The 27620-nt window shown below is 38.0% G+C and overlaps 2 protein-coding genes across 3 annotated transcripts in view; one reads left to right on the top strand and one right to left on the bottom strand.

The window, feature by feature from the left end:
- The window catches only part of TSPAN13 (tetraspanin 13), a 31059-nt gene extending 22843 nt beyond the window's left edge, over nucleotides 1-8216 (top strand). The window contains exons 5-6 of the mRNA XM_082398595.1: nucleotides 246-359; nucleotides 7105-8216. Coding sequence (XP_082254721.1) covers nucleotides 246-359; nucleotides 7105-7179 — 189 coding nt within the window. The 3' untranslated portion in view covers nucleotides 7180-8216. The remainder of the gene's footprint in view (nucleotides 1-245; nucleotides 360-7104) is intronic.
- Nucleotides 8217-14094: 5878 nt separating this feature from the next.
- Nucleotides 14095-25683, bottom strand: AGR2 (anterior gradient 2, protein disulphide isomerase family member). 2 transcript variants are annotated; one of them, XM_082398618.1, is made up of 8 exons: nucleotides 25578-25683; nucleotides 22667-22812; nucleotides 22341-22404; nucleotides 22170-22222; nucleotides 20760-20833; nucleotides 17966-18029; nucleotides 15565-15648; nucleotides 14095-14390 (listed from the first exon to the last, which is right to left on the bottom strand). In XM_082398618.1, the coding sequence occupies exons 2-8, from the start codon at nucleotides 22803-22805 to the stop codon at nucleotides 14341-14343; spliced, it is 528 nt and encodes a 175-aa protein (XP_082254744.1). In that variant the 5' UTR covers nucleotides 22806-22812; nucleotides 25578-25683; the 3' UTR covers nucleotides 14095-14340. The 2 variants fall into 2 exon arrangements, with proteins under 2 accessions (XP_082254744.1, XP_082254745.1); XM_082398619.1 differs by having other exon boundaries at nucleotides 25560-25646.
- Between the last annotated feature and the right edge of the window lie 1937 nt (nucleotides 25684-27620).

The raw sequence follows: 27620 nt of genomic DNA, 5'->3' as shown, positions 1-27620 counted from the left end.
GGAGTGAAAATCCATCCTATTCACAAATCCCATCCACTCTCAAGGGGTGGTTATTCACGGCATGTACCCTGGGGGTGGGAATCTTAGGAGCCATCTTACGATTTTGGACACTACTAAAGAACCACGGCTCCAAGATGGATATGATATTCCAGACAGTCATTTTTATGTGGGTGTTTTTTTTTTTTTTAATCTGCTCATTATAAATGTACTTTGAAATAAAAGTTCTTTTTTGAAAATTGATACAGAGCTGTGTGAAAAGCAGCCACCAGTGCTCACCCTGTGCTCCGATAATAGGAAAATATGCAGGAGAAGTTTTGAGATTTGTTGGCGGCATTGGCCTCTTCTTCAGTTTTACAGAGGTATGTACAAATAACTCAGTATCTCCCGTTCTTTGTCATAGAGATTCCTGTTTTATAGGGCAAGAGGGCGTGGCATTTTACCTTAGCATGGCACTTAACTTTTGGAATGTATCAATGGATGTTTTCACTGGGAACTAGTACTGTAATAGGTGGAGCTGTGGCTTGAAATCAGAAGATCTCACAGATCTAGCATTAAGTTTATACAGGGTGAAGTGCTTGATCATTAATTATGTAAAATTAAATGAAGAGATTTGACTGGGTTATCTTTTGAGTCTCTTCTATTTCTAGAGTTGTATGATAAATTATAATTTTAGATATAATTTTGGAATAGGTAGGACATTCACATTGTTTAATATATATATATTAATGTGTAATATACACACATTTATATATAGGTATGCTTTGAAAAGTTGCCTTCCAACCCTATCCCCACTCCCCTTTGTTCCTAGCCTTCTAAAACCTGTAGGTAATCATTGTTATTAATTTCTTACCTATATAACATATATCTATGTTATATTAATATATTTACTATATTAATACATTTATATATATGTCTAAGCAAAACCACACACATATTATTTTGATAATTTTTGAGGAATGCTAATTCCTCATTGTCTTTATTAAACACTCAATAACTCTGGACATTTTTGATGCATCTGAATTGGCAATATGTATTTAAATTAAAACTTTTTTCTTTAACTCATCAATTCTACTTGCAGTGCTTTATTTCATGGAGATAATTGTATAACTATGTAAAATGAATACACAAGAATGTTTATTGTTTATAACAGCAAACCTTTGGGCCAGCTCATGTTTGTCTAGTGAATAATGAGCTGGTGAAATTAGAGTTTATTAGACAAGAGCAAATAGTTAAAAAATGCAGTCTCTGGGTTGGAAACCTAGTTCTCCTGCTTTATTAACTGTGTGACCTTGGGCAAGTTCCTTAATCTTTCTGTGCTGCTGTTTCTTCGGCTTTGCAAACAGGCGTAATAATGGAAAGCCCCTATTTCACGAAGTTGTTTTGATGCTTAAAGGAGTTAGTATATGTAAAAACTTGTAATATATAGAAAAATGCCTGACATACGGCAAGTGCTGTGTGTGTTAGCTGTCATTTTGTAGACATGAGTAAATTATTGATGTACAAGTCCCCATATTATACCCCCTTAAAAAATGATGATGGGACCCCTGTGATGGTTGTGTTAATTGCCCATGTCACACTCCTGTTTTAAACAAAGAATAGCATGTGTAGAATAATGCTATTAAGTAAGATTGTGCATATAACTGTGGAAATATATGGTAGGCTATTGTAAGAATGAGCATTTATCTTTAAAAGGAAATCAGAAAAATCTTGTATTTTTTATATTTGAAGTTTACTCTGTCATTTAATTTCTTGGACATTTGATTTCCCCATCAGTATGTCCCTATAATAAGTAATTTCATGGTCAACTTCCTTGTATATATATTTTTGATCTATATTCCCTAGTTTTTCTTTAGAGTACACCTCCAGAAGTAAAATATGACACATTCAGTATATGGGCATTTTAAAAGAGTTTGATAAATATTGCCGAATTGCCTTTTGGGGGAGATTCTACCAACTTTTGATTCAGGCACTAATTCTCGATATTTTTATCTTATAAAATATTTGCCAATTTGGTAGGTAAAAATAGTATTACAGTTCTGTTTGCTCTTTTGGAAATGTGACTAGTGAATTTGAAAATATTCATGTATTCATGTGTTTTTGGACCACTGGTATTACTTCTTTTGTGAATTGCCCACCTACTGTCTGTCCTGATCAAGGACCTTTGGATCGCCTGTAACTCAGTCTATGCAAAAAAGGGGAATTTTGTAAAAGAATAGGAGAGCGGGCCTCAGGGCCTAGAAGGTGTTTAGAAAAGAGGCCTCAAGGCTGGGGCTCACTGGGTGCTCTTAGAAACCCAGGCGCCCCAGAAAGTTGCCCACTCTCCTTTTATTTCCTCCGTTCCCTTCCTGGCTCCCTCCTCCTCTCATCACTCACTCTACTTGACTTCTTTGTCCTGCTTTCAATTTCTTTTGCATTTACTTAACTTTTTCATGATTTTTAAATAAAATTTATAGGTTTTACTTTTTATGTGGTTCAGTTTATTGCTTTTTGCCTATATGGTTTATCCAGTTGATTTTTATGTTTAGAAGCCCCTTTCTCATTTTGATTATATATGTTAAAAATGATTAAAGAAGGCAGTTTAGGTGATACAAACAAATTTTAACACTTCATGGACAGTCTCCTTTCAGAGAACTGCAAAATAAGGCCGAAGGCAAGGAGCTTTTATAGGATAAAGAATAAGGAAGGGAATAATAGAAAATATCTGATTGGCTGGGGCCACATAGTCAGTCTTGTTTGGGGTGAGAAGGCCCAGAATTGGCTTGGCCTTTGGGGATTGGCTGACTGAATATATTGCACTTCCGGTCAAGAGGAGCATTTACAGGGACACAAAGTTTACCCAAGTTTCGGTTTGCTGATGTGGCACCCTGGATAAGAGCAGCTTCATCTTGGGCCTAGAAATTTACTTCTCTCTGTATAATTAAATATAAAAATACAAAAAAATATATTTTTTGTTTTATTGAGGTATAATTGACAAATAAAATTGTAAGATATTTAAAGTGTATATCATGATGATTTGATATACATATACATTGTGAAAGGATCCCCCCTATCAAGTTCATTAACACATCCATCACCTCACATATTTACCTTTTTTTTTTGGGTGAAAACATTTAAGTTCTACTCTCTTAGCAAGAGAGTAGATTGTACAATACAATACAGTATTCTGTACAATACAATTGTACAATACAGTGTTTTCACTGTAGTCACCATGTTGCACATTAGATCTTCTCATTTTGATTGTGTGTGTGTGACATGTACTGAATTTGTGTATATAATGTATACATTATATATATATGTATAAAATGTATGATTAAGATAACATATTATATATACATAGATGTTTGTGTATATTGTATATTCTAATTCAGTTTCTTTTTCTCCCTTTGAGAATGAAAAATCCATACTTGGCTGTTATTATCAAACTGGAGATAAAGACCAAACTTAGTATTCACTTTTTTTTTTTTGGCCTCACCACATTTGCGGGATCTTAGTTCCCCAACCAGGGATTGAACCTGGGCCCCCTGCAGTGGAAGCTTGGAGTCCTAACCACTGGAATTCCTCCCAGGAATTCTCATTAGTATTCACTTTTCAAAAGAAGTTTTCCCTGACATCCCTTCCTATGCTAAGCATATTTTCACTTCACTTTTTCTCAGGAAGGAGCCATCTTACTTCTGGGCTGGTCATGGCATTGATTCAAGAAGATTCATATACCATTTGAAAACAATCCTGTGCATTTTTCCTTTCTTTCTTTTAAAATAAAACGTGGATTTAAAAGTAAAAAAATTTTGTCATAAAAATTTAAAAATATAGGTGGGAAAAAACCAGAATGAGCAATCTCCATACACTCCATTAGCCAGAGTCAGTAATGATCAGAATTTCGCCACATGGTTTCTTTTTTATATCTGGGATTTATTTTGAGAATTTAGTTCTTTTGAGCAGCTCCATTTTCTTCTCGTCGGATCACACTGCCTTCAGCTATGCATATATTATTTTAAAAGGAGGTTATTTATTTATTTTTAGAGCAGTTTTAAGTTCACAGCCAAATTGAGAGGAAGGTCCAGAGATTTCCAGTATCTCCCTGCACCCACACAAGCAGAGCCTCCGCACTGTCACCATGACTCACCGGATGGTGCATTTGTCACAACTGATGAAACTGCATTGGCACATAATAACACACAAAGCCCATAACCTACATTAGGGTTCACTTTTGGTGTTGCACAGTCTATGAGTTTGGACAAATATCTCCATCATTATGGTATCACACAGAGTATGTTCACTACCCTAAAAATGCTGTGCCCTGCCTATTCATCCCTCCCAGCCCCCGCTGTCTTCTAAAATATTAATTATTGAAGAATATAAACTCATGGGTCTTAGATTTCTAAGGTGTTCTTTCATGGAGTCCTGCCCTGAATTTATACACCATGTCCTTTTGAAACCTAGCTAGAGATTTTAACAGTAATTTATCCAACCTGATACTTTTTGGATTGTGACTATTTTATAGGCTCTCTCACTTTTTAAATTTTTATTTTATTCAGTATTTCACAGAATCAGCGATTCTCAGAGTTTGAAGGGATGAGACTAACTAGCTGATGATTTCCTGTCATAGATGAAATAGAAAGATTTCATTTGAACTATTTGTAATACATGAAAATAAATATAAACCATCAAAGAAACATTGATTTAGAATCCCCCAAAAAAGTTATAACAATTAGTACATGTGCTTTGTAGAAAATTTAGAAAATACAATTATGAAGCTGAAAGAGTAAATGTATCTACTAAAATTACCTCCTCAGAAATCATCATTAATATTTTGTCATATTACCTTCTGCCTTTCTATATTTAATAAATATAAAAATAAATAACAAAGGACATGCTTTTTGCACACTCTGTGTAGACATTTCATAGAACTGTACTCTGGTGACCTCTTGCATCCTGGGTGTAGGTTCTAGAGTCAGCAGAGTTTATGATCGGGTCAAAGTTACCCTTGAAAATCTTTAAATCATGAGCACCTTTGTAAGCTAAAAATCCAGTAATTATCTAACTTTGATCTTTCTGCATTTTGGGCATGACCTTTTCATGCTCTCTCTGGGTGTGAGGAGATAGTGGTCCAGCAATGGGGCACAAGAAGGGGTTGTTTCATTTTATCACAGCTTAATTGGAGGAATTTTGGTAAAATGTGACTCCAGATTATGAGTATGTTATTTACCCGATGGCTTTGTTTCCCCTAAGAACTGTAACTTACACCATCGGCATGTATTCTGGGGTGATTATAAAAATATTTAACAAACTCAGAAATTCTAACTAGAAGTTCCCTGTGTGCCGGTATTTCTGAGGCAGGGTCAGGGAAATGATGCTCGGGCAGGATGAGAGGTGTCAGAGAAGTAGCTGCTTGATAACAGGTGTGTAAGTATTTCAGTACTGTAATAACAAGCATGGCTGAAATGGTAGGTGGAATGTTGTTAGCTTGAGAATGGCCTGTAACACATCAGATTCTCATATAAAACAACACACGTAATTAAGAGCTTGGACCCAAGATTTGAATCCTGGTTCTGGCACTCATGACCTGTGTAACTATTATCCAGTTATTTAACCTCTCGATGCCTCAGTTCCCTCACTGGTAAAATGAGGGTAATGACAGTTCCTATCATATAGGGTTTTTGGTCAAATTATATGAATTTGTGAAATGTGAAGAACAGAGCCAGTCACAAAGTACTCATCATAGGTTTAAGTAAATTCCTTCCCCCCAACCCCCCGTCATACAGACACCAAACCAGACTTTCCACTTCCTTAAATTAGACTTTTGTTTCCTTGATTCAACACAAAGCATAGTTCCATCAGCCCTTACATGTTGTAATAAACATTGCCAATCATGAGTTTTATAGTAACTCAGAAATTATTATTGTGGTAAATGGAGAAAATTTTAGATTTATCACAATTCTCTACACGTAGTTTCAAGAGCTAATGAGTAGTCAAGTGAAGTCAAGTGAAGTCAAGTGAACAAAATTTAGATTAAAAGTTGGCACAGGTCTGAAATGGGAAATATAATTTGAAATTCATTTTGTTCCATTAAAATTTTGCATCTTTTTCAGTCTAAGAATTTTTGATTATTTTAAATAAATCAACTTTGAGGTAGCAGAACCAGAATGAACACATTTCTCAATTAAAAAAAAGGCAGGTTATATTGGTTAACTCGTTAGTGAACGTGGTGTGAGAAATGGCACAATGACTACTTATTACTTTTCTAAAAGTATACGTCCCCCTCCCTTGGAGAGGTAGGAATTATCACATTTTTTATGATCTGTATTGGAAAATGTATTTATTGTAGGATTTTTGTTATTGCTTAATTTTTGCCAAACGCTGTTTCTGAATTAGCAAAATATATGATATTTTAGCTATTAAGACAATTCAGTATTAATAGGTAACTTGTATCACTTTCCTATTGCCGCTCTAACAAGCAATCACAAATGTAGTAGCTTAAAGCAACACACATTTATCTTCTTATACTTCTGGAGGTCAGAAGCTTAAAATGGAGACTCATTCTGGAGGCTCTAGGGGAAACCTGTTTGCTTGCCTTTTCTAGCTTCTAGGGGCTGCCTGCACCCCTTGGCTCGACTTTGGCTTGACTTTTCTTCATCTTCAAAGCCAGCAGTGTTGCATCTTCTCTCTCTGAATCTGCTTCCCAGTGCTTCTGTCATGCCATCACCTTTTGGCTGTATCTCTGATTTTTGTCCTTCCTGCTTCCCTCTTTTAAGGACCCCTGTGATTACGTCACAGAGCCCACCCAGATAATCTCCCTGTCTCACGAGCTTTAACTCAGTCATGTCTGCAATGTCCCTGTTACCACGTAAGGTTGCATATTTGCAGATTCTGGGGATTATGGTGTGGACAACCTTGGAGGGCCATTATTCAGCCTACCACAATGTTCATATTAATTTTTCTTAGGATCTCTAATTTGGGTTACGTACTACATTTTAAAAAGAAATCTCTTCCTCTTTGAACAAATAATACAAAATGCTTCAGAGGTTCCAGATTATTTTGCTGATAAACTGAATAAATACACACAACTGTTACTTTCTCTTTCTTCTTTTCTTTCTTCAATTCCAGATCCTGGGTGTTTGGCTGACCTACAGATACAGGAACCAGAAAGATCCTCGTGCTAATCCTAGTGCGTTCCTTTGATGAGAAAACAAGAGAAATCTTTCATATTCTGATCTTGTACATTTCCTCTAACTTTAAGTTAAGCTAATTTGCCTGTTTAAGGAAACAGTATATGAAAAATTGCATAATTGACAGTGGAATTATATATTTTTATGTTTCTCTGAATGTTTTTCTTTTTCCATTGCTGAAAAAATCTGAAACTTGTGGTCTCCTCTGAACCTCAGTGGTACCTTGTAATCTACTGTTTTTCACAGTGTCGGCACTGTCCACTGTGGCCTTTCTTAGCGTTTTTACCTGCAGAAAAACTTTGTATGGCACTATTGTGTTGATCATATTGTGAATCTAAATGTACATCTCACTGGAATAATTAATTGTATGTGGCACTGTGCTGTGTAGATAGTTCCCACTGGAAAAAAGAGTTGAAGTTTATTAAAGCCAGAAAGTATGAGATTCTATTCTGTTAAGTTCAATAAGGGAAATCTAAATTCCCCATTTTTTTTTGTCCTTTTAGGAAAGATGTTGTGGTGAAAATTGTTAACCTAAAAGTGATAATTTAGTTCTAGTAGTCTTTCTGATTACACTAATGTACTCTAGAAATAGCTAGGTCTTTAGGAAAGTGTGGTTTAGTTTTTGATATTTACAGGTAAGTGCAAAGGAGAAATGGTTTCATGAATGTTCTAATGTGTAACATTTGCCTTCAGCCTTCAAAATGAAATGAGTTTGAGAAATTCAGAAATTATATCTATATAATCTTGATATTCTTTTATAATAATTTGAAGTCCAAAAGACTGCCTTTTTAATCATGTTACTATTAATGCATTGGCCCATATAGCAAAAAGATATTTGACTATCTTACAAATTCTAAATACCTTTTCCGTGAAATTTCTCAGTATTGTCTCAGCAACTCGTCAAATCCAAGCTATTTGAGTGTGATCTCCCATAATTTGGAATTTAAATAGTATTGTGGTTCTGTATATTATGTTAAAAAATTAAGTATGGAAACCTTCGTCTATGAATGTTTGAATTAAAAGAAAGTAATGGAAGGATTGATAAATGAATTAAGTGAAGTGGAATTCTTCTCTTTTTTGCTTCGGGTTCCCTTTGACTGACCTAGAGCTGAGTGTATAATCCAACCGTGGAATTAACTTCCAGCACCAGTAGTCATCCCAAAATCTTTTCTTGAAATGTTTCAGTGTCTAATATTTTCTCCATAGTGAAAATTGTTTTTTAAAAGAGAAGTCGCTCATTTTGGGGGGAAAAATATGTACGTTCTTTCCTGTTACTGAAAATTACTAATTTCCTGTCTTATATTTTATGTAGTATATGGTATTTCATTAGTAATTGTTTCGATGGCTTTTAGACCAAGAAAGAGGATAAATGGTTAATCTGTAGAATTTTAGAGCATTTTGAGGGTGGGTCACTTACATGCCTCTGGAAGACTTGCTCATCTTTCAAGAAAACTAAATTCCCTTGCTGTTGTAGGGGAAGAAAAATAATTTTTTCTCTGTTCTTCTGAGTTCTTGGCTGAGACCCCGTGTAGTAAATGACAGATAACAAGAGAAACAACAGAAATTTATTAACATGTATACCTCATGTATACATAGGAAATATCCAGAAAAACTGATTAACTCCTCGAGATGGCTCAAGCCATCATCTTAAATACCGTCTTCAGCTAAAGGCAAAAGAAAGGTGTGTGTGTATGGGAGGGGGGCTATCAGGAAGCCAGTTATGGGAGGTTACTAGGAAAGACACAGTAAATAAGGATAAGGTTTGTTAGCAGTTTTAAGCCAGTGCCATTGATAAAAGAGTTTCTTGTGATTTGGAATCATCCTTTTCTTCCTGGTACAGAGAAGACACCTTTACAAATGGAGATTTAAGTGTAAATTTACCTTACAGAAGAGTAAATTTCTACTCTGTTTTCAGAGCTTCTCCTGTCTGTTGTTTCTCAAAAGTAATCAACTCAAAATAATCTTAATGCCAAAGAGGCATATTGTGGGGTGGCGGGCGTATTCTGCTCTCCTTCAATTTCATATCGAGCTCTGGGTGACCCTAAAAATGTTGCCACTTGTACCATAAGATGAGATTGTAAGTGACACATGAAGGAAGTGAGATTTTTGGACTCCGTCTTCCTTTAAGGCATTTTGTATTTTCCCTGTTTGCTTTGTTGCATTTTGAAGTTTCCATGAAGTTCTGGAATCTCCTACTAGAATACTTTTCTTGGTGCGAATGATTTTATGTGGGAAGGGCTGTTCCTGAGAGAGCCAACCCATAACCTTGGTTTGTGCTCTAATTGCAATGGCCTTATTTAGGTCACCCTAGTTACAGACCAGGGACTGAGAAGCAAGAATCTTTAGGACTACTAAACTCTGAATACTGTCCCGAGTCCCGAATGGCTGCTGGAGAGCCTGCCGAGGTCAGGCTGATCCCAGGATGACCGGAGGGCCACTGCCTCTTGTGCACAAAATGTTGCCACAAACACATTTTGTGACCTCAGAGGAGGGTACGTTTCAAATCAGGGTCTGTCCTGGAGCGATAACAAATGTCTGTAAGGCCAACTCAAGACTCCAGGGCTTCTTTCTTCTAAACCTAGCATTTATTAAAAAGCAGATAAACAAAAAACCTATTTTAAAAAATTCTTTCATTCTCTGTGGACTTATTTCATTTAGAGAAATGTTTCTCAGAACATTTACGCAGTCAGCCTTGATGTTAAAGTTGGAATTTTAGAAAATATAAGGCTAATACAAAGGGAAAAAAGTTAGGTTATAAATTCTAGAAATCCGAGCTCATATAGCTTAAATTCATCTCAGCTACTGTGTTATCTAAGCAACAGTGAGTTTGTGAAAACCAGTTATGCATGTTCAACCTAAGTAATATGCTGCTGAATGGAACCTTTCAGGAGAAAAAGAAACCGGAAGAGTGGCTTTTAGTTCTTAGTTTCTTCAGCCAAAACCCTCCTCCCACAGTTTTTCTAAATATTTGTTTAACCCTGTTTAAGTTTTTTCATCCTCTTGAAAATGCACTGACTAAATATATGAAACTGTTTCACCATTTAGCTGGTACTGAGAAAGTTAGAATCGCGTTTTTACATAGTATTTTCTAGGGGAAAACCACTTTTGGGCATCTTGATTATACAAATAGGATCATTCACATGTCAGTTGTTTTATTGCAGACGACAATAAGGTTAAAGACCAAGTTGTCCAGGTTTCTGGATGAGTGAAGGGATTTGTGTAAAGTTGTTCTGCACTTGGTATGTTTGGGTCTGGCAGTTAATTTTTACACCAGGCTCTCTATGCCAGATGCAATTACAAGGTGGGTTTTCCATGAATGTTTTCTAAACAATTTTAAAGGGGCAGTGCCCTTCACCCCACACCTCCACCTGACTCCAGAGGGAGAGGGAGGGAGAAAGAGAAAAGAGACCACAGCTTTTCATGTTGAAGTTTATCTGGAATGTCATGATCACAATTGTAGTCATTGAAATGACTCTTGAAACAGTGGGAAAGGGGAAGAGCAGCACCCCCTATACCATGTGTTGGGCTGCTTCTCCGGTCCTCTCCTCTGCTGAGGAAACTCAGCTTTTGGAATTCATTTTCAAAGAAGGGCTTGAGGGAGCTCCCTGTGAGTGAAAATATATGTCGAAGAACGGACTTTGACATCTCTTGGAGGGTGAAACCATTTCTGCTTACTTTTGGGATCTTGCTTTTGACAGGTCGATGAGGTCACAACTTGACAGGCAGCCTCTTAATAAGTTAGGCTGACTTCATCTGGACTTTGAAGTCTGCCTCCTTGGTGGGGTGCTGGAAAGTTTCGTGCTTGCCTTCGAGCTCTTTCTCTTCTCCCTCCAGCTCCCATTCTCAACAGTGATTACTAAATATGAGGACCTCAGTACCTACTTAGGATTACTGAAGGCATCAAACAAGCAAAAAACCAAAGCAGAGATAGCTGGTTATAGGTGATCGTTGGAAGAAGACCGCGGTTCTAAAACAGGTAATAAAGGTTTAGTCAGGTATGTTGATCATCTACGTAAATGACTTTTATGGATGATTTTTGTTACTACCTTTTTTTTTCAAAGTTAGTCCTCTCCCTCCTACCCTCAGATAAAACTGATAAAAAAAAAATTTAAGGTGGTAACATATACATAGCATAAAATTTATCATTTTAACTGTCTTAGGTGAGCAGTTCAGTGTTATTAAGTACATTCGCATTGTTGCACAACTGTCGCCACCATCCATTTCTAGAACTTTTTCATCTTCCCAAACTGAAACTTTGTATCTGTTAAACAATAACCCCTCATTCCTCCCTCCCTTCAGCTGCTGGCAACTACCATTCTACTTTTATCTGTATGAACTTGACTGCTCCAGATGCCTGTCTGGAAATCAGACAGTATTTGTCCTTTTGTGGCTGGTTTATTTCACTTAGCATAATGTCCTCCATGTTCATCCATATGTCAGAATTTCCTTCTTTTAAAGGCTATAGAATATTCCATTCTATGTGAAGCACATTTTGTTTACACATTCATCCATCAATGGCTATTTGGTTTGCTCCTACCTCCCAGCTATTGTGAACAATAGTGCTGTGAATGTGAGTATACAGATATCTTTTTGGGTACCCACTGAGAAGTGGAATTATCAGATTGTATGGTAATTCTGTATTTATTTTTTGAGGAACGGTTATATTTTTTCCATAGTGACTGTACCATTTTACATCCCCCCTAGGTTACCAACATTTTAATTCAGCTGTTCAAAATAATACTCTAGTCTTAAGGCATTCTTCCATTTCTCTCTCAAGATATGCTCTCAACTTAAATTTATTTAAACACAAAGGAAAGACTGTGAGATGACAGTAAAGGGTTTGGTAGAAAGAGCAGGCATTGTTAACATTTCCATGAGCTTAAAACAACCATTTTTATGTTTGCAACTTCCCTTTCTAACCTTTGTTAAGTACACATGTCCTATAGTTGCAATTATAGCATAGAAATTCTTAAATTCTTTTTCACTTACCCTTTTTGTTTCCCTGTGATGTTTATAACTTATAGATGACAACGTAGTGCACTTTGTGTTAATTATGTAATCATTAGATTTGGAGGTGGCCCCTTTCTTTGGGTATGTTTAAATAATGTTGCCATTGGCATCTTCGCAGAACAGTTTCTCTTGAGTGATTTTCTTAGGACAAATTCTCAGAAGTAGAGAAAACTGGGTCAAAGTTGATCAATTTTTTTTTTTTGAATGACTGTTGCTCTGTCACTTTTCTAAGGGGGACTCATTTCCCTTGCAACCTTGACATTTGACTTCTCAGAGATGTATTTATATTTTAAAAAGTATATGGGTGGCTAAAATAGCATGTCATTCAATAAATTTTAAGGACTTAATCTTATTTCACATCAGCCCAATTAAAAAAAAAAAACTATTTTGCTGTACAATGAGGAAACCTGAATAGCTTAGAAGTTATCATTCAAAATATTTGTTTATACACGTGGAACCTGTTTTTTTCCTCCAGTTAACCCTCAGAGAGCTTTCTAAATGGGATATTTTACCTTTTTAAGTACATGTAGGTTATCTACTTACAAGGAGGGCACCCAATCCCTCTGGTGATATTTTTGCTGAGGATTTATATGCCATTAAATCAACAACATAGGTTTCTGTTGCAGAGCTCTTTGACAGTACTGTGTGAGAGAAAAGTATTTTAAAAAGTATCAACTGGGAAAGTTAATAATGCCAAAGAATCTATTCAGAAAAGGCTGTATCCAAACAAACAAACAAACAAAGTTAATTAAGACAAACAATAGATAACCAATAGGCAAAGCATTGCACAGACTGTCGCAGCCATTCAGGGGCCAAAGCAGGCAGTGGGGTTTGGGTGATAAAGGAATTTTATCTAACAATGAATGTGAGATTAAATATGTAGTGAAGTAATTAATACATGGTTCTACTTTTTTTTTTTTTTTTTTTTTTTGGCTGCGTTGGGTCTTCGTTTCTGTGCGAGGGCTTTCTCTAGTTGTGGCAAGCGGGGGCCACTCTTCATCGCGGTGCGCGGGCCTCTCACTATCGTGGCCTCTCTTGTTGCAGAGCACAGGCTCCAGATGCGCAGGCTCAGTAGTTGTGGCTCATGGGCCTAGTCGCTCCGCGGCATGTGGGATCTTCCCAGACCAGGGCTCGAACCCGTGTCCCCTGCATTGGCAGGCAGATTCTCAACCACTGCGCCACTAGGGAAGCCCCATGGTTCTACTTTTTGTCAGCAGAATAAAGAGTTAAAAGTAGTTAAAGTGCTCCCCTATCTGATGGCACCTCCTCTCTCACCTCATCCAAAGATAAGTAGTAACCTCTGATCTTTACCCCATGGACATGAAGTCAGTGCCCTTTGCTCTTTACCCAGCAAGTCACATTTGGGTGAAGAAGATGGGAACATATCAACTGAATTTATTCCCGGCCAGTACTCTAAAACCTTAAGAAACCAAATATATTATGAGTTTAATTTTCAGGATTTCATTAGGGTGTGTTTAAGGATACAGATATTCTTTGAATGACCTTTTTTTACAAAATTAGTCTTCTGAAGGAGAAAGCTACCTGCCAGAGGCTTTCTCTGAGAGCAAAATCTAACTAAAATTGGATTGCTAAATTCAAGAGTGTCCATTGGAGTTTCTGGCCAGGGTGAGGAGGGGTGGTCTTCAATTAGGTATTGATTTTCATGGGATGCCTTTCTAGATATTTTCACACTAGAGCATATCATTTGATACTTCTGTTGTTCAAGCTCATGTCTACTTTTAGTCAGCCAGTGAGAAACTATAGTGAGATGAGATGATAACTTTGTTTTTGGGCTTCATTGCTTGAATTAGGTTTGTCTTGTCCTCTTTTTGAACATTTTGTGTGTCTGAAAATCCTATTTGGTGAATGAACCAAAGAGCTTTTCTGTGAAAGACCAAGTTGGGGGAAAAAAGAACAGTTTGAACACCCCTAAAAGGATTTATTTTTTTAAAAATCATGGCTCACTCTGGTAGTATAAGATATTGTTTTCATACATGTATACTTAAAACCAAATTTAAAAAAAGAGCTGTTGTAACATGAAACCATAATCTAATCAGTAGGTTCACCAGTGCTTCTGCCTTCTCCACAGTCTTCTAAAATGTCCTCTGGTTCCAAGTCTCAAGGCCCAACACAAAGGGAGGAGCTTGCAGATTTTGTTTTTCCTCTACAATTCAGTCTTCAGGAACTTGAGAGCTTTCTTCATGTTGTCAAGCACTAATGTGGGAAAAAGTTATGAGAGTCAACACATCATCAGATCATATTGATAGATATAGCGTGAATGTTGGTAACCTTGTAAATTTTTTTCTAAAAGTATGTGGAATGGCTTTTATTATTATAATCTAGTTCTCTTCCAATGTTTATTAACTGCCTTTCTTACAAGGCACGGTGATATTACCTGTGCAGAATACCTGCCTTTAAGGAACCCAAAGTCTTATTAAGATCTATACTGTTATCTCAAGAATGGTCAATACATTTAGAATGTGCTTCCCCTGGTACACCCAGCATCTACTGGAGACATTGCTAATGGACCAGGACATTCTTTCCTGCTGCCCAGACACAACCTCATAATCCTTCCCAACATAACATTCTAGGTTGGTGCCACCCAACAGAAATTTCTGTGATGATGAAAAATAGTCAATGCCTATTCACTGAGTACTTTAAATGTGGTTACCATGTCTGAGGATCTGAATTTTAAAATCTTAATTAAAACAGCTACATGTGACTAATGGCTGACATATTGGGCAGTGCAGGTCTACATAGTCACTAGTCATTGAGTGAATTGGTTCTTATGACAAGACTCAATTTTCTTCCCAGAAGGACTAATTAGATGTCACAACTAGGTACAGCCTCTCATTGAGGTTCTTCATCTGCCTTGAGTCTCACACTTTTTTTTTTTTTTCATGTTATGGCAACCCCAGGGGAAGTGAGTATCTTGGCAACTATTTGGAACCATCTTTCCTATTGATCTTTAAAATTGAACTTGAATTCAACTTTAATAAGCTGGACTAAATTATTTCACTTTTGTTACTTGGAAAACATTTAACAAAGCATGCAGATTGCTACTGTTGCTATTGTAATGGTACGATTACTATTGCGCTCAGGTCTGTGGTAGAAGGAGTTAAGTGAGCCTAAGAGAAACCTGAAAAGGAGGTAATATGGTCCTAGGATTCTCCTAGAGGAAAAGATACCTAATCTAAATAACTCATCTTTAATTGAGTTTTTAAGAAAGTGAGATCAGTGCTTGAATGTCATTTGCTGGAGGACACAAGGCCAGTTAGGGTCAGACTGGTTCTCTGGGGTCTCTGAGCACAGCTTTTTCTCCCCTCCCCATGTGGGCTCTCCTCCCAGTACAGCAGTGAAACAGATGTTCAAAGGAGGTAACACTTACGTAGAGCCATATCCGAAGGTTCGTAAGCATAGAGACGATTTGAGTATCTTCCAGTGATGTCGGCTCTAACTGTCAGGGATGGGTCTACAAAGAAAAAGCCAAAGGGAATGGAGTACTATGTTTCAGAATAACCCCTATTGCATGATGAAGCCTACATGTGTATCCACATCCCATGAAGAGAACACAATGTGTCCTGCTGGATGAGATTCTACTCCATCCGGTCTGCAACCTGGCCTCTGCAGCCGGTACCCAAAGCCAGACTGGGAGCATTCAACAGCCGTGCAGCGCTATTTGTGGAAAAGGTTAAGAACCCTGCTGTCCTATCTATAGCAACCTGAAAATAGGGTAATATACATTCTTGGGATGGCGTTTTGTTTTTTTGGTGAAAACATTGGCATTCTCTACTAAAGAATTATTTTAAATTTTTGAAATGATTATATTGTAATTGAAATATGTTACCAAGAGCAACCTGGATAATTAGGAACTCACATCAAATGCTAGTTTTCCAAACCAAAGTTGTTTTTTATTTAAGTGAATAAAAGAATGCAAGCCCTTAAGACCAGCCAAGGCGAAATAAGTGTGTAGTTTTTTTACTTTATTGTTAAGTAGCTGCATTTTAAAAATAGAGATTTAAGCGTCTTCCCCTATACATATATTCCTATAGGTTGAAATCCTTTTTTTTTTTTCATGTTTTATATTTACTTGAAGTTATCAGTTAATGAGGAAAAAACAGGTATAAATAAGATGCATCCAGAAGGGAGGTACTAGGATATGCAAAGGCCTAGCAACCTTGCCTTGAGAGAAGTGATTGAAGGAGGCTATGGTCCGTGTCCTGAGAATTAGATGAAGAGGAAAGATGAGGCCCAGCCACATGGATGCCAAGTCTGTCACCGGTACCTGATGGACAATCCCTGTCGTTTCAGAATGTTGGACTAGGACCGGCAGACATAAATCACAGGAAGCAGACTTTCCTTTGTTCAAGAAAGACTTAAGACCTACTCTGCTTCTGCCCGCTGTAGAGGATACACACACAGGGTCTCATCTTCATAATACAGTGACATCAGAAAAGCGTTTTCAACTCCCAAGCATTGGCTTACAGCCTTGGCTGCACAGTCATCTGCAGAGCTTTCAAAGACTGCCACCTGCGTCCCAGCCACTGAGATTCTGATTTAATTGCTTTGAGGTGTAACCTGGGCAGCTTGATGTTTAAGATCTTCCAGGCAATTCTAATGTGCAGGCCTCGTGGAGAACTACTGAGCCGGAAGAGCAAGCTGCCTGGGACCTAGTTCTTATGACCAAAGGAATCGAACGGGGGTTAAAAAGCCCTTAGACAGGAACACTCTGAAAAGAATTCCAGCACAGGGTGTGACTGGATGACCTATAAGGGCCCTTTCCTTTAAGGGTCTAAATTTTCTAAATCCCAACAAAACCAAATCTGTAAGATTAGCTCTAGTTCGGCCTTTCTCCTTTTCTCCCTTCACTTTTTCTTGCCCCTGTTTTATAGGTTAGTGTGAACTTGGATGAATTACAGAGGTGATCTGCTTGATCTGAGTGAGCTCTGCTGTGTGATGGATTTAATTATGGATTGTCCTTTTATCAGTATCACTTTGATCAAAGCCAAACTCAATTCATTTGTTCAATCATTTAACAAATACTTATTGTGAGCCTACCACAGGGTCATGCTGAAAATATGATGGTGACCTGAAAAAGATCTCGTCCCTGCCACATGGGGGGCAATATTTATTAAACAATCACCCAATAAATACAAAATTAAAACTGAGGAAAGAGTGACCATTGAGAGGAATATGGTGCCACAAGAGCACATCGTGGGAGTTTGAGCAGGTCAGTGAATGACAGTGATTAACCAGGTGACCTGGGGGTACCGAGGGGGGAAGCAGAAAAGCTTTCCAGCAGAGGGAATGGCACATGAAAAGTACCAGTGGCAGGAAGGAGCATGTCTCCTTTGATTTTTTTTTTCTTTCAGCCCATATTCATAACTTGCCTAGAAATAATGATCAAAAAATGTCAGAAAGAAAAATCCAGCACAGGAATCAAAAGTTTGCCTGATTAAATATTTACAGACCTGATATAATTCAGGGAAATGATTAATACGTTTAAACAGTTAACAGGGTACTTCCTTCTCAGGTGTACTTGTGGCAGAAGATGAGAAGTTAATATTAGCAGATGAAGAAAAAAATGTCATGTATGGAAATAGGTAGAAGCTTGCATTTCCTAATGAAAATAGGTTGTGAAACTGAAAGTTAAACCTCCCCAGTAGAGCTTCGTCGTGGCCTTGGCCATGGTGCAGCAGCACGTGAGGGTGTGGAGGACAGAGGCAGAGATATGGCGGCACTTGTGTAATGTTCACAGTGTGTTTTATCTCATTGTCACTTTTACTTACCAATAAACATAATCCTGGGGACGTATTGGCCATCAGGAGAAAGGTGTTTGTCAGTTGTTTCATACTAAGATTTAAAAAAAAGCAACTTTCAGTTTGTTTATATTCTTCAGTTATTTTCAAACTTGTTAAAACAACAGTGTGTCCATTCCTGGGCTAGGCATCTTAAGACACTATAAGGCACATCTCTTAACACAGAGAGTTTATAATATAGATGGGGAGGCAAGTTCCATGCATGAAATAATAAGACAGAGCAGACTGTGATGCAGAACATGAGGTAAAGAACTGATGCATGTGGTGAACAAAGAGCCAAAAAACTCAGTAAGGGAGAATTTGGAAGGCATACAGTGTTTGGGGAAGGAGCTTGCATGAGGTAGGAGGAAATAGCATAATGAAAAAAAAAAAACAGAAGTCATTTTTAGAGAATCTGCAAAATCAGGATTATCTTGAGAATTCGTCTATCCATTTATCATTTTTTAATTTTCTCTGTTTAACAGGGAGATACAGGTAGGAGAAGGAATATTTAGGATCCAGGGGGGTGAAATGTTATGATGAAGGATATACAGGTGCATTGGGTGCCCAGAGCAGGATATTTAGCCTCATCTGCAGGTTCCGCTAGGACTTTCTGAAGTGGGTAAAGAGGAATCTTTAAAAAGTGAATAGGGGTCAGTTATATAGAAAAGGAGGTTACTCCAGGCAGTGGAGGGGGTAAGATTATACAAAGGTAGAGGAAAGGCCTAGCACTTCATATAACCAAGTGTTTGGATGCGACTAAAGGATAGGGATACCTGAGGCAGTAGTGAGAGAAGATGCTAGAAAGCTACTTCAGGGGCTGGCTTGTGAGTGGCCTTGCACACCACGCCACAGTGTTTACGTCTGCTCGTAAATAAATAAGAACCACTGAGACTGTCATACAGAGTGAAGTAAGTCAGAAAGAGAAAAACAACTATCGTATATTAACGCATATATGTGGAATTTAGAAAAATGGTACAGATGAACCTATTTGCAAAGCAGAAATAGAGACACAGACATAGAGAACAGATGTGTGGACACCAAGTGGGGAGAGGGGGGTGGGATGGATTGGGAGATTGGGGTTGACATATGTACACTACTATGTATGAAGTAGACGGCTGGTGAGGGCCTACTATATAGCACAGGGGGAAGAAAAAAGAAGGTACAATCTGTCTGCAGGACACATATTAAGTTAACCTTAGAAATGCATTCCAGTATACATTAGGTGCAGACAAATACTGTTTGGTTCCACTTATGTGAGGTACCTACAGTAGTCAAATTCATAGAGTCAGAAAGTACATTGGTAGATGCCAGGGGCCAAAGGGGGGACAGTGGGGGGAGTGGGGAGGGGGAATGGGGAGTTAAAGTTCAATGGGGACAGAGCTTCAGTTTAGGAAGGTGAAAAATTTGGAAGATGGATGATGGTAAGAGTTGTACAACGATGTGAATGTACTTATTGCCACTGAACTGTACAATTAAATATGGTTAAAATAGTATGATTTATATTTTGTGACTTTTACCACAATAAAAAGAAAAAATATTAAGAAGAAAAAAAAAAAGAACCTCTGGAGGGGTGTTAGAAGTGCCATGATTGCAATTTGGTTTTTAGAGTGATTACCCCGACAATCATGTGGGATTAGATGGGATTTATTTTGTAGGCAGGGAGCCACTTAGTAATACTGCAATAAGCTAGGCAAGGTGAAAAACTCTTACACTAAAACAGCAGTCCTCAATTTATAGGGAAGTGACCAATAGCAAGAATATTTCAAAGTTAGAACCACAGGGCTTCTTGACTGCCGGAGGTGAGTGGGAGGATCACCTCTAGAATAACACTCTAATGGAATAAGGAATAGAGGAAAAAGAGCTTTTTGAAAAACCTGGGCCTCGCTGATAAATTCGGTGTTGAACGTGTCGAGTTGAAGCTGATTACGAGATTTCTGGAACTAGGCTGTGTGCGTAAGTTGGAAGCTGGTGCGTGTTTGGGGAAGATGTGGGAGTTATCGGTAAGCAGGCATTGATTAAAGGCTGATGAAATTGTCCACAGAGAATATAAAATACAAAAAGAGAAGTAGGTCAAGTAGAGATTCATGAAGTCACTCATATTAAGGGGTAGAAGGAGGAAGAGGAGCCTTGGAAGGGAGGTGGGGAAGAACCGCTGGCGTGGATGTTCCTTCAAAAAGTCAACTTGTCAACCTGGAAAGAGGATGACAGAGAGAAGCTTCAGGGGACATCTAGTTAGGGAGAGTAGTTTTCTGAGTAGTTTACTGACTGTTTGCTCTCGGAAGGGAAGTGGATACTGTTTGTATACCAAGCAGGAGAACTTGTCAAGGCAGAAAGCTTGACCATCAGGAGGGGTGGTGATGGTGAAGTAGGGCGGGAAAGCATGAGGCCGCAGCACATGTGGAATGATTAGATTTGGACACCTGGAGAGCCGTCTCTTCCGGGGAGAGAGGGCACAGGGACTAAGAATGGGTGGAGAGCAGCGAGGACTGCAGGGGAAAGGGGCACAGCAAGGAATTTCTAATGACAGAAACGTTCCACTTATTACAGCAGCAGAGAAATTCTGGACCACAGGAGAGTATTTTTCAGACAACTTAAAATTATTAATTCCTCCATAAAAATGTAGACATGCAAGAAATAAAATCTTTCCTCACTGTTATCTATGAGATGAGATGTTTGGAGCACATCCCCATTAATGCAGTGTGGCTAAGATGTGTAGGGAAGACGAACCATCCATTTCAAATTCTAAGCCCCAGAGAAATGGCAGGATGAAGAGTAAACTTACAACTAGATTGAGGAGGACAAACTGCTCTGCCAATTTCTGGATTTCTTTATTTTCAGCGAATGTCTTCTTTAAAGCTATAATGTAAAGAAAAGATTGTTAAGCATTCATTTCATCACCAGTTAAAACCATTATTCTCTGTTGGATTTTAAGTTGAACTGTATTTGTAATACAATACTCAACTCCGCCCTTTCTGCAAATGGTTAGTGAAGTAATATCTAGGCCATTGACTAGCTTTGCTTCGCTACGGACTCATCCAATCATTCATTCATTCATCCCTTAATTTTTTTAACCCATATTTACTGAGTGGTTACTATGTGGCAGGACCGTTTCATGTACTGGGAATAGAGCAGTGGGGAAAAAAAAATAATGTGCTTTCTTCATAGGGCTCAAATGCTTGTGTAGGAGACAGGTCATAAACAAGTAAATAATTTTAGGTGGAGATAATGGTACTTTGAAGAAAAATAAAGCAAAGCAAGAGGTTTAAAAGCTACAGGGTGGTTAGGGTAGACTTCTTTGAGGAGGTGACATAGAAGTGAGAGGGTGCTGCATTCTAAGATGTTAGGGATATGTCACACATGGCGGAGGGGACCGCAAGAGCAATAGCCCTGAGCTGGGAATGGGTTTGGATGCTTGAGGGAAAGCACAATGGCCAGGCTAGATGCAGTGGAGGGAAAACATGGCGAGAGTGGTAAGAAAGGCAAGGCAGCCAGGGGCCAGATCATGTCCAGCCATTTGGGCCATGATCAGGAATCTGGATTTAATTTTACCTGTGATGAGAAGCCACTTGAGCATGTGAGTGTTAGGATCTGATGGCTTCCGTGTGGAGAACTGACTGTCCGGTGACCAGGTAGGTGCCTGTTACAGGTCTAGGCAAGATCTAAACTTGGTTTGGATGAGGGCGGTAGCAGTGAGGCAATCGGAAGTGGCTGGATTTGGGCAGGACCTACATAATATATGCGGCCCATTGCAAAATGAAAATATGGAGCCTTTTGTTCAAAAATTATTACGAATTTTAAGACAGCAACAACAGAGCTTTACAACAAGCATAGGAACCTACTAAGCACTGGGTCCTGTGTGACCGCACAGGTGGTGTGCCCACGAGACTGGTGCTGGCTTTCGGATATATGGTGAAGGTAAAGCAATGGTATTTGCTGATGTATGGGATGTGAGATGTAAGAGAAGACAAGAAGTCAAGGATGAATTCTAGAGCTTGTTTTTTCAAAATGTGAACCAATGGCTAACACAGACTGTGGAAATATTTGAAGTTACTTTAAAATATGTTTTTACTACATAAAATATTCTTTTAAATTCAGCTGTGCTAGGTGCTAAGGATGTAAAGATGAGTGATCTGGACCCTGGCCCTAGAGCTAAAAGCCTGTAAAGGAAATTATATTTAGAAGTATGAATTACCTTGACTGTGTGGGCATTCATCCAAGTGATGAATAATCATCAAGGGTTTATTGCTTTAAGAGACAAAGAGAGATTGGATAATCTTTAATGAGTAGGATTTCATGTGTAGCTAAAGATCACTAGATGGTGCTCTTGAGAGCTTTGAGGGAATTCTGTAAAACTTGTCTTTACCTTGTCTTGGATTTGTATAAAGCTTCTTCATATGTCTGAGTCCAGATGAGTTGATCGCCCCAACCTAGAACAAAATGAACCAGTATATTTAAAGTGATTATATTCTCAGATCCAAAGCTGTTGAAAAGCAGGGGTAAAACTGGGATCAGTATATACTTGACGCTAAAGAAGAGCAAAACCCCCTAGAGAAAGCAGAAACAATTATAAACTTTGATAAATCTAGAACAAACACATAAAAAATATGTTCAGCACACAACTCTCAGCTCTGAATGTTAAATCTTTACCAATTATGTATAACTGGAGGCCGACAAGAAGCTGACTCCTACCTCTGGAGAGGGTCTGGGGCAGTTTGGGTTGAGAGTCCTTTGTGTCCTTCTTAGCTCCTGGTTTGACTGTGGTGTCTTTGGCCAGAGTGTAGGAGAGGGCCACAAGGAGCAAGAATGCTGACACTGAAATCTTCTCCATGGCAAATCTGATATGGAAGACAAACAGATAAGCAAAAAGTCAGTAAAACAAAAGAGAATTAGCAGTTTTCGAAATCTTCAGATTGTAGCACAACCATGGGATACAACAGGAATTGAGGCTTAGATGAGATTGAACACGTGCAATTGGAGTAAAAAACTACCTTCCACAGAATTTTCCTAAGAATACATAGTATGAATATCTATCTATCCATCTATCATCTATCTATCTCATCTGTCTACCTCTATATGCTATAGATCCAACTAGATAAAATATGAAAATCTCCATAGAAATCTATAATATAGAAATAAATACATATATATTTTAAGAAAATAAGTAGATAGATGTATATATTCTTATAGCTAAGGGAGTTTGCTTTTAAATTTATATTTAAAAAATTGTAGTACTGGAAGACACCTTAAGGGTTATATCCTCTTTTCCCACCTCCCCATTGTCTCATTTTGTAGATGAAGAATCTGAAATTCAGAGAAATGAAGACTAATGAGATGGGCATAGAACCAAGGCTTTTGGATTGTGCCATTTTGCAATGCTGGCTCCCATCTTCCCATCCTGAAAAAATTACCCTAAACATACATACTTCTTTAACATTTTGTTAAAATGAGGACACTGCCATTGAAGAATAAGATCTGAGTAAAATGATTTATTTCATTTAGAAACTGCCAGCTTTATCTTTTAACTAAAAACTTGCACCCACAAAACTCTCTCCCTAATGTAATATTTACTCAAATTCTATATATTGGTTTTGAATTGGTTAAAATACATCAGTGCAGGTTTCTTTCAGTGAACTAATTCTTTGACTCTCAGTGCAGGCCTGTTAAGGTAGGTGGCTATAGGCATGTACTTTAGTGCACAAAAATATTCTATGGGACTCCTAACACAGAGAAACCAACCCCATGGATGTCTCTTTGTTAATTTTTTTTCCTTCCCAGTATTCCAAATTTAATTCTCAGGGAATGTTACACTACTGTGAAGCAGATGCTTATGAATGGGAAAGTGAATGGCAAGGTAAGATCCATGAATGAGTGAGGAAGTGAGCTAGCTAGCTAGCAAAGTGAATTGCACTAGCCAATCACTAGGGTTATCCAGGGACCATAACATGCAAAGCTGGATACTTGGGTTGCTAATAAAGCCAAAGACTGAAATTTCCTAAAAAGAAACACCTAACTCTAATATTGGCGTATGTTTCGAATTAAATCAGCTGAACTCTGCAAGGGAAGCAGGATGGACCATCAATGCTTAGTATTTTTAGGGAGTAAAGTTTCTCATGTTCTGATAGAGCAAGTGGAAACCTTTGTTAAGTGTTAGCCAATTCTAAAAAAAAGGCGTTGCTAAGTCACCAAATCCAGATGATGCCTTGTATTAAACTGACCAATTATTATCTGTGTCATCGTACGTAGCCACACAACATCTCACTCAAAAAAGACAAAAGCATAAAAACAGGGATACACTTTCTTCATTTTCTATACCCATAAAGATATGGAAATGCCAATAACAATTTTTATTATCCAGCATTTTGCAGAAACAACTAAAGTGTGCTCCAAGTCTTCCAGCCTTTTTGGTACAAAGGCTTCTTTTTAATGTAAACAACAAAACCCAAGAACCTTTATGTGAGAATAGTTATACTTTTGGAATACTAGTTGGATTCAGAAAAATATCATGGCAAATAATGACTTTAAATTTATCGACACACATTTGATTTTGTATTTCTTTATAACAACAGCATCTAATGTATATTAGAAAAAATAGTAGTAAACTAGTGGTGAAGTATTTAATTCATTGACAATTCTTGTTGTGCAAGTGGCTACTAGGACTCCTTGCTATACCTCTGCATCTTTCAGGTTGGAACTGTTGGTATCTTATACGTGTCTTATGGCAGGATGACTCAAGGGAACCGAATAAAACTCCTGCTGTACAAACATCCTGCTCTGAGCTGACTTTCTGAGATTCACTGTACTGAGTTTTCATTACTGAGTAGACTGTGATCTGCAAACTGCTTGCATAAACCACCTCAAAACAGAAAGCTAACCACCGAGGACATTGATAATTTGGAGACACACACACACACACACACACACACACACACATATTCTTCAAAACCAGAACTTTTCACTTTTCATTATATTCCTGTCTTCTTATCTTCAGCAAGGAATGCTTTGCAGGAGGTTTCAGTGTCCCTGTTCATAAATGCCTCAGGAAAGCAACCAGATCTCTCCTCCTACAGCCTATCCCATGAATTTAAAGATTGAAGAAGCAATAAGGATATCTTTATATTAGACACAGAAAGAAAACTGTTTTCTGATTTGCAATAATATTCTGAACTGTAATTCCAAGCAGCCAATCTGAGCTGAGCTTTCACAGTCCTGCAGGTCTTTGCTTTGCCAGTGGGAAAGAAACAGAGCATTAGATGGTGATCAGGGCTCAGTAACTAAGACAGGAGACGCTGGGCCCTGTGCCGGGCTTGAAAACTCCTCCTGGAGTTCGCTCACTCTTAAACCTTTCATTTCCTGAGGGAGAAAGCATTACCTTGAACCAGCTCAGGAGCATAGCTCTGCCAAAGAGAGGTCCCAGTAAGCCTTTGGTGGAAATCCCATGATTCCCTCTCCAAATCCCATTTCACTGCCCATGGAACTACCCTGCACTCCTCTGCCTGTGGATTGTCTGCAACTTTACACAGTAACCAAAGCCCAAAGCTCATTCTAACAAGTGCCCTTCCAACACTGCTGTCAGGAGCCTTACCTGGATTTCCCCACCCACCTGTCTGTGTGAGCCAGATGGCCTCGATTCGATGCGGTCCAAGCTTCCTAGTGTGCTGGCTCAGCCCAAACCTGTATTTATGCACCTGTGCACACCTCAGGCCCACCCACTAATCCCACATTCACATGTTGCAAACTCGGAGAGGAACTGTTCTTTTCCCAAGTCTTCCCTGGGCTAAAGAGTTCCTTGTTTTGAAAAATAAGGTTGCAAAGGAATGCCTTTCAGTATGCATGTTGTTAACTGTTTGTGAAAGTAGATTGTTAAGAGATTGGGAAAAGATGGTCAGAGTGCCAAATCCAGGTAAGCTTTAAATGAAGACATTTGATTTGCCTGAAGGCTGATTTGTCTTTTTGTGATTGGATGGAGTTTGCGGTTTGTAGAATTTTTTTTTTTTCTCCCTCTTGGGGAGATTGCCTCTATTTAGTTGGAAACACACAAGAGATGATTCACAATTCTAACCCCTACAGTCTTATAAGCTGCTATCCTCCATTATGGTATAAATTATTTTACACAATGTACTTCCTCTTTCTGGCAAACAAAATGTATAGTCGCTATAGGTATGAAAAGAATCCAAACCAAGCATTCACATCATATTTTAAAACTAAGGAAGTTATTGAAAAAAAGATATCCTAACACTAGGAGTTTTTATTAATTACCTTGCAGCAACTTCCCTCCAAAGAATTCAAAGCTATTTCACAGATACTCTTTTTTTTTTTTTTTTTTTTTAAAGGACTGTGGTTACCAATGGGGTGTGTGGGAGGATAGGGTAGAGGAGGATGTGTGTGGACGTGTTTCGTACTGTTTAACAGATATTCTTTTATTTAATGGCAGACTTTCCTGCTAGGCATGCAGGAAAGTATTTACATCATTTTTCAGACCTAGAAAGTAAGGTCTGCAACAACTTTCTCATTCAAGGTTTTACAATTATTCGCTAAACATTTTAAGACTGGACTTGGGTTTTCTGTAAAAAATTTTAATCCTGTGTTTTGTTCGTGAAACTATGCGCAATCCTTAAAAGTTCAGAATAGAGAAATCTTTAACGACAGAAAATTAACTAATGGGATGCAAGCCCTATAAAAATAACTTTTGAAATGAGTTAATATTTCAAAACATTTTAAAGTATGTAAATTTTTTGACAGAGCCTTAATATCTGTGGGCAAAATATGAAGTGATTCCCAAAACGGTGAATTTTCATTAGAAATGAGTTTACAGAGATCATTTCTTTAGGAGTTTGAGTGAAAACAATGATTTGAGCTCAACTTTTAAAACTGATAAGCCTTTTATATAGACTCAGTCTATTTAGCCTTTAGAATAGTCAATTCAACCCCCTCATTTTGCAGATGGAAAAAATGATGTTAAAAAATTAATGACTGTGTGAAGATCTCACAACTTGTTAAGGGCATCGCTGAGACCAAAGCTGTGGTGTCCTCTAGTCTACCACCTGCTAAGAATGGGAAGTGGGTAGCATGTGGGCGACATAAGATTCTTGTCTGAGTCCTGCATCCTTGTGTTCACTTGCAGGATGATCTCAGAGACATCATTTAACATCTCTGAAACTTCAGTTTCCTTATTTACAAAACGGGGATAAGATTACCATACATGTCTGTTTTGAGTATGAAATGAGATTTTAATGAAATAAGAAATGGGAAAGTACTTGGTACATTCATTTGCTAGGCTGGTATATAGCAAAATACTATAGACTGTCTGACTTAAACAACAGCAGCTTATTTTCTCACAGTCCCAGAGACTGAAAGTCTGAGATCAAGGTATCAGCAAGTTTGATTTCATCTGAGGCCTCCCTCCTTGGCTTCTAGATGCCACCTTCTTCCTATGTCTTCCCACGGTCATCCCTCTGTACCTATCTGTGTTCTAATTTCCTCTTCTTGTTAGGACACTAGTCATCTTGGATTAGTGCCCATCTTAAGGACATATTTTACTTAATTACCTCTTTGAAGACTATCTCCAAATATCCTCATATTTTGAGGTACGAGAGTTATGATTTCAATGTCTGAATTTTTTTTTTTTTTTTAAAGATTTTTTTTT

Source organism: Balaenoptera borealis (genome assembly GCF_965194805.1).
Source record: "Balaenoptera borealis genome assembly, chromosome: 7".
Lineage (NCBI taxonomy): Eukaryota > Metazoa > Chordata > Mammalia > Artiodactyla > Balaenopteridae > Balaenoptera > Balaenoptera borealis.
The sequence above is the reverse complement of the archived record's forward strand: the minus strand, read 5'-3'. Positions and strand labels throughout refer to the sequence as shown.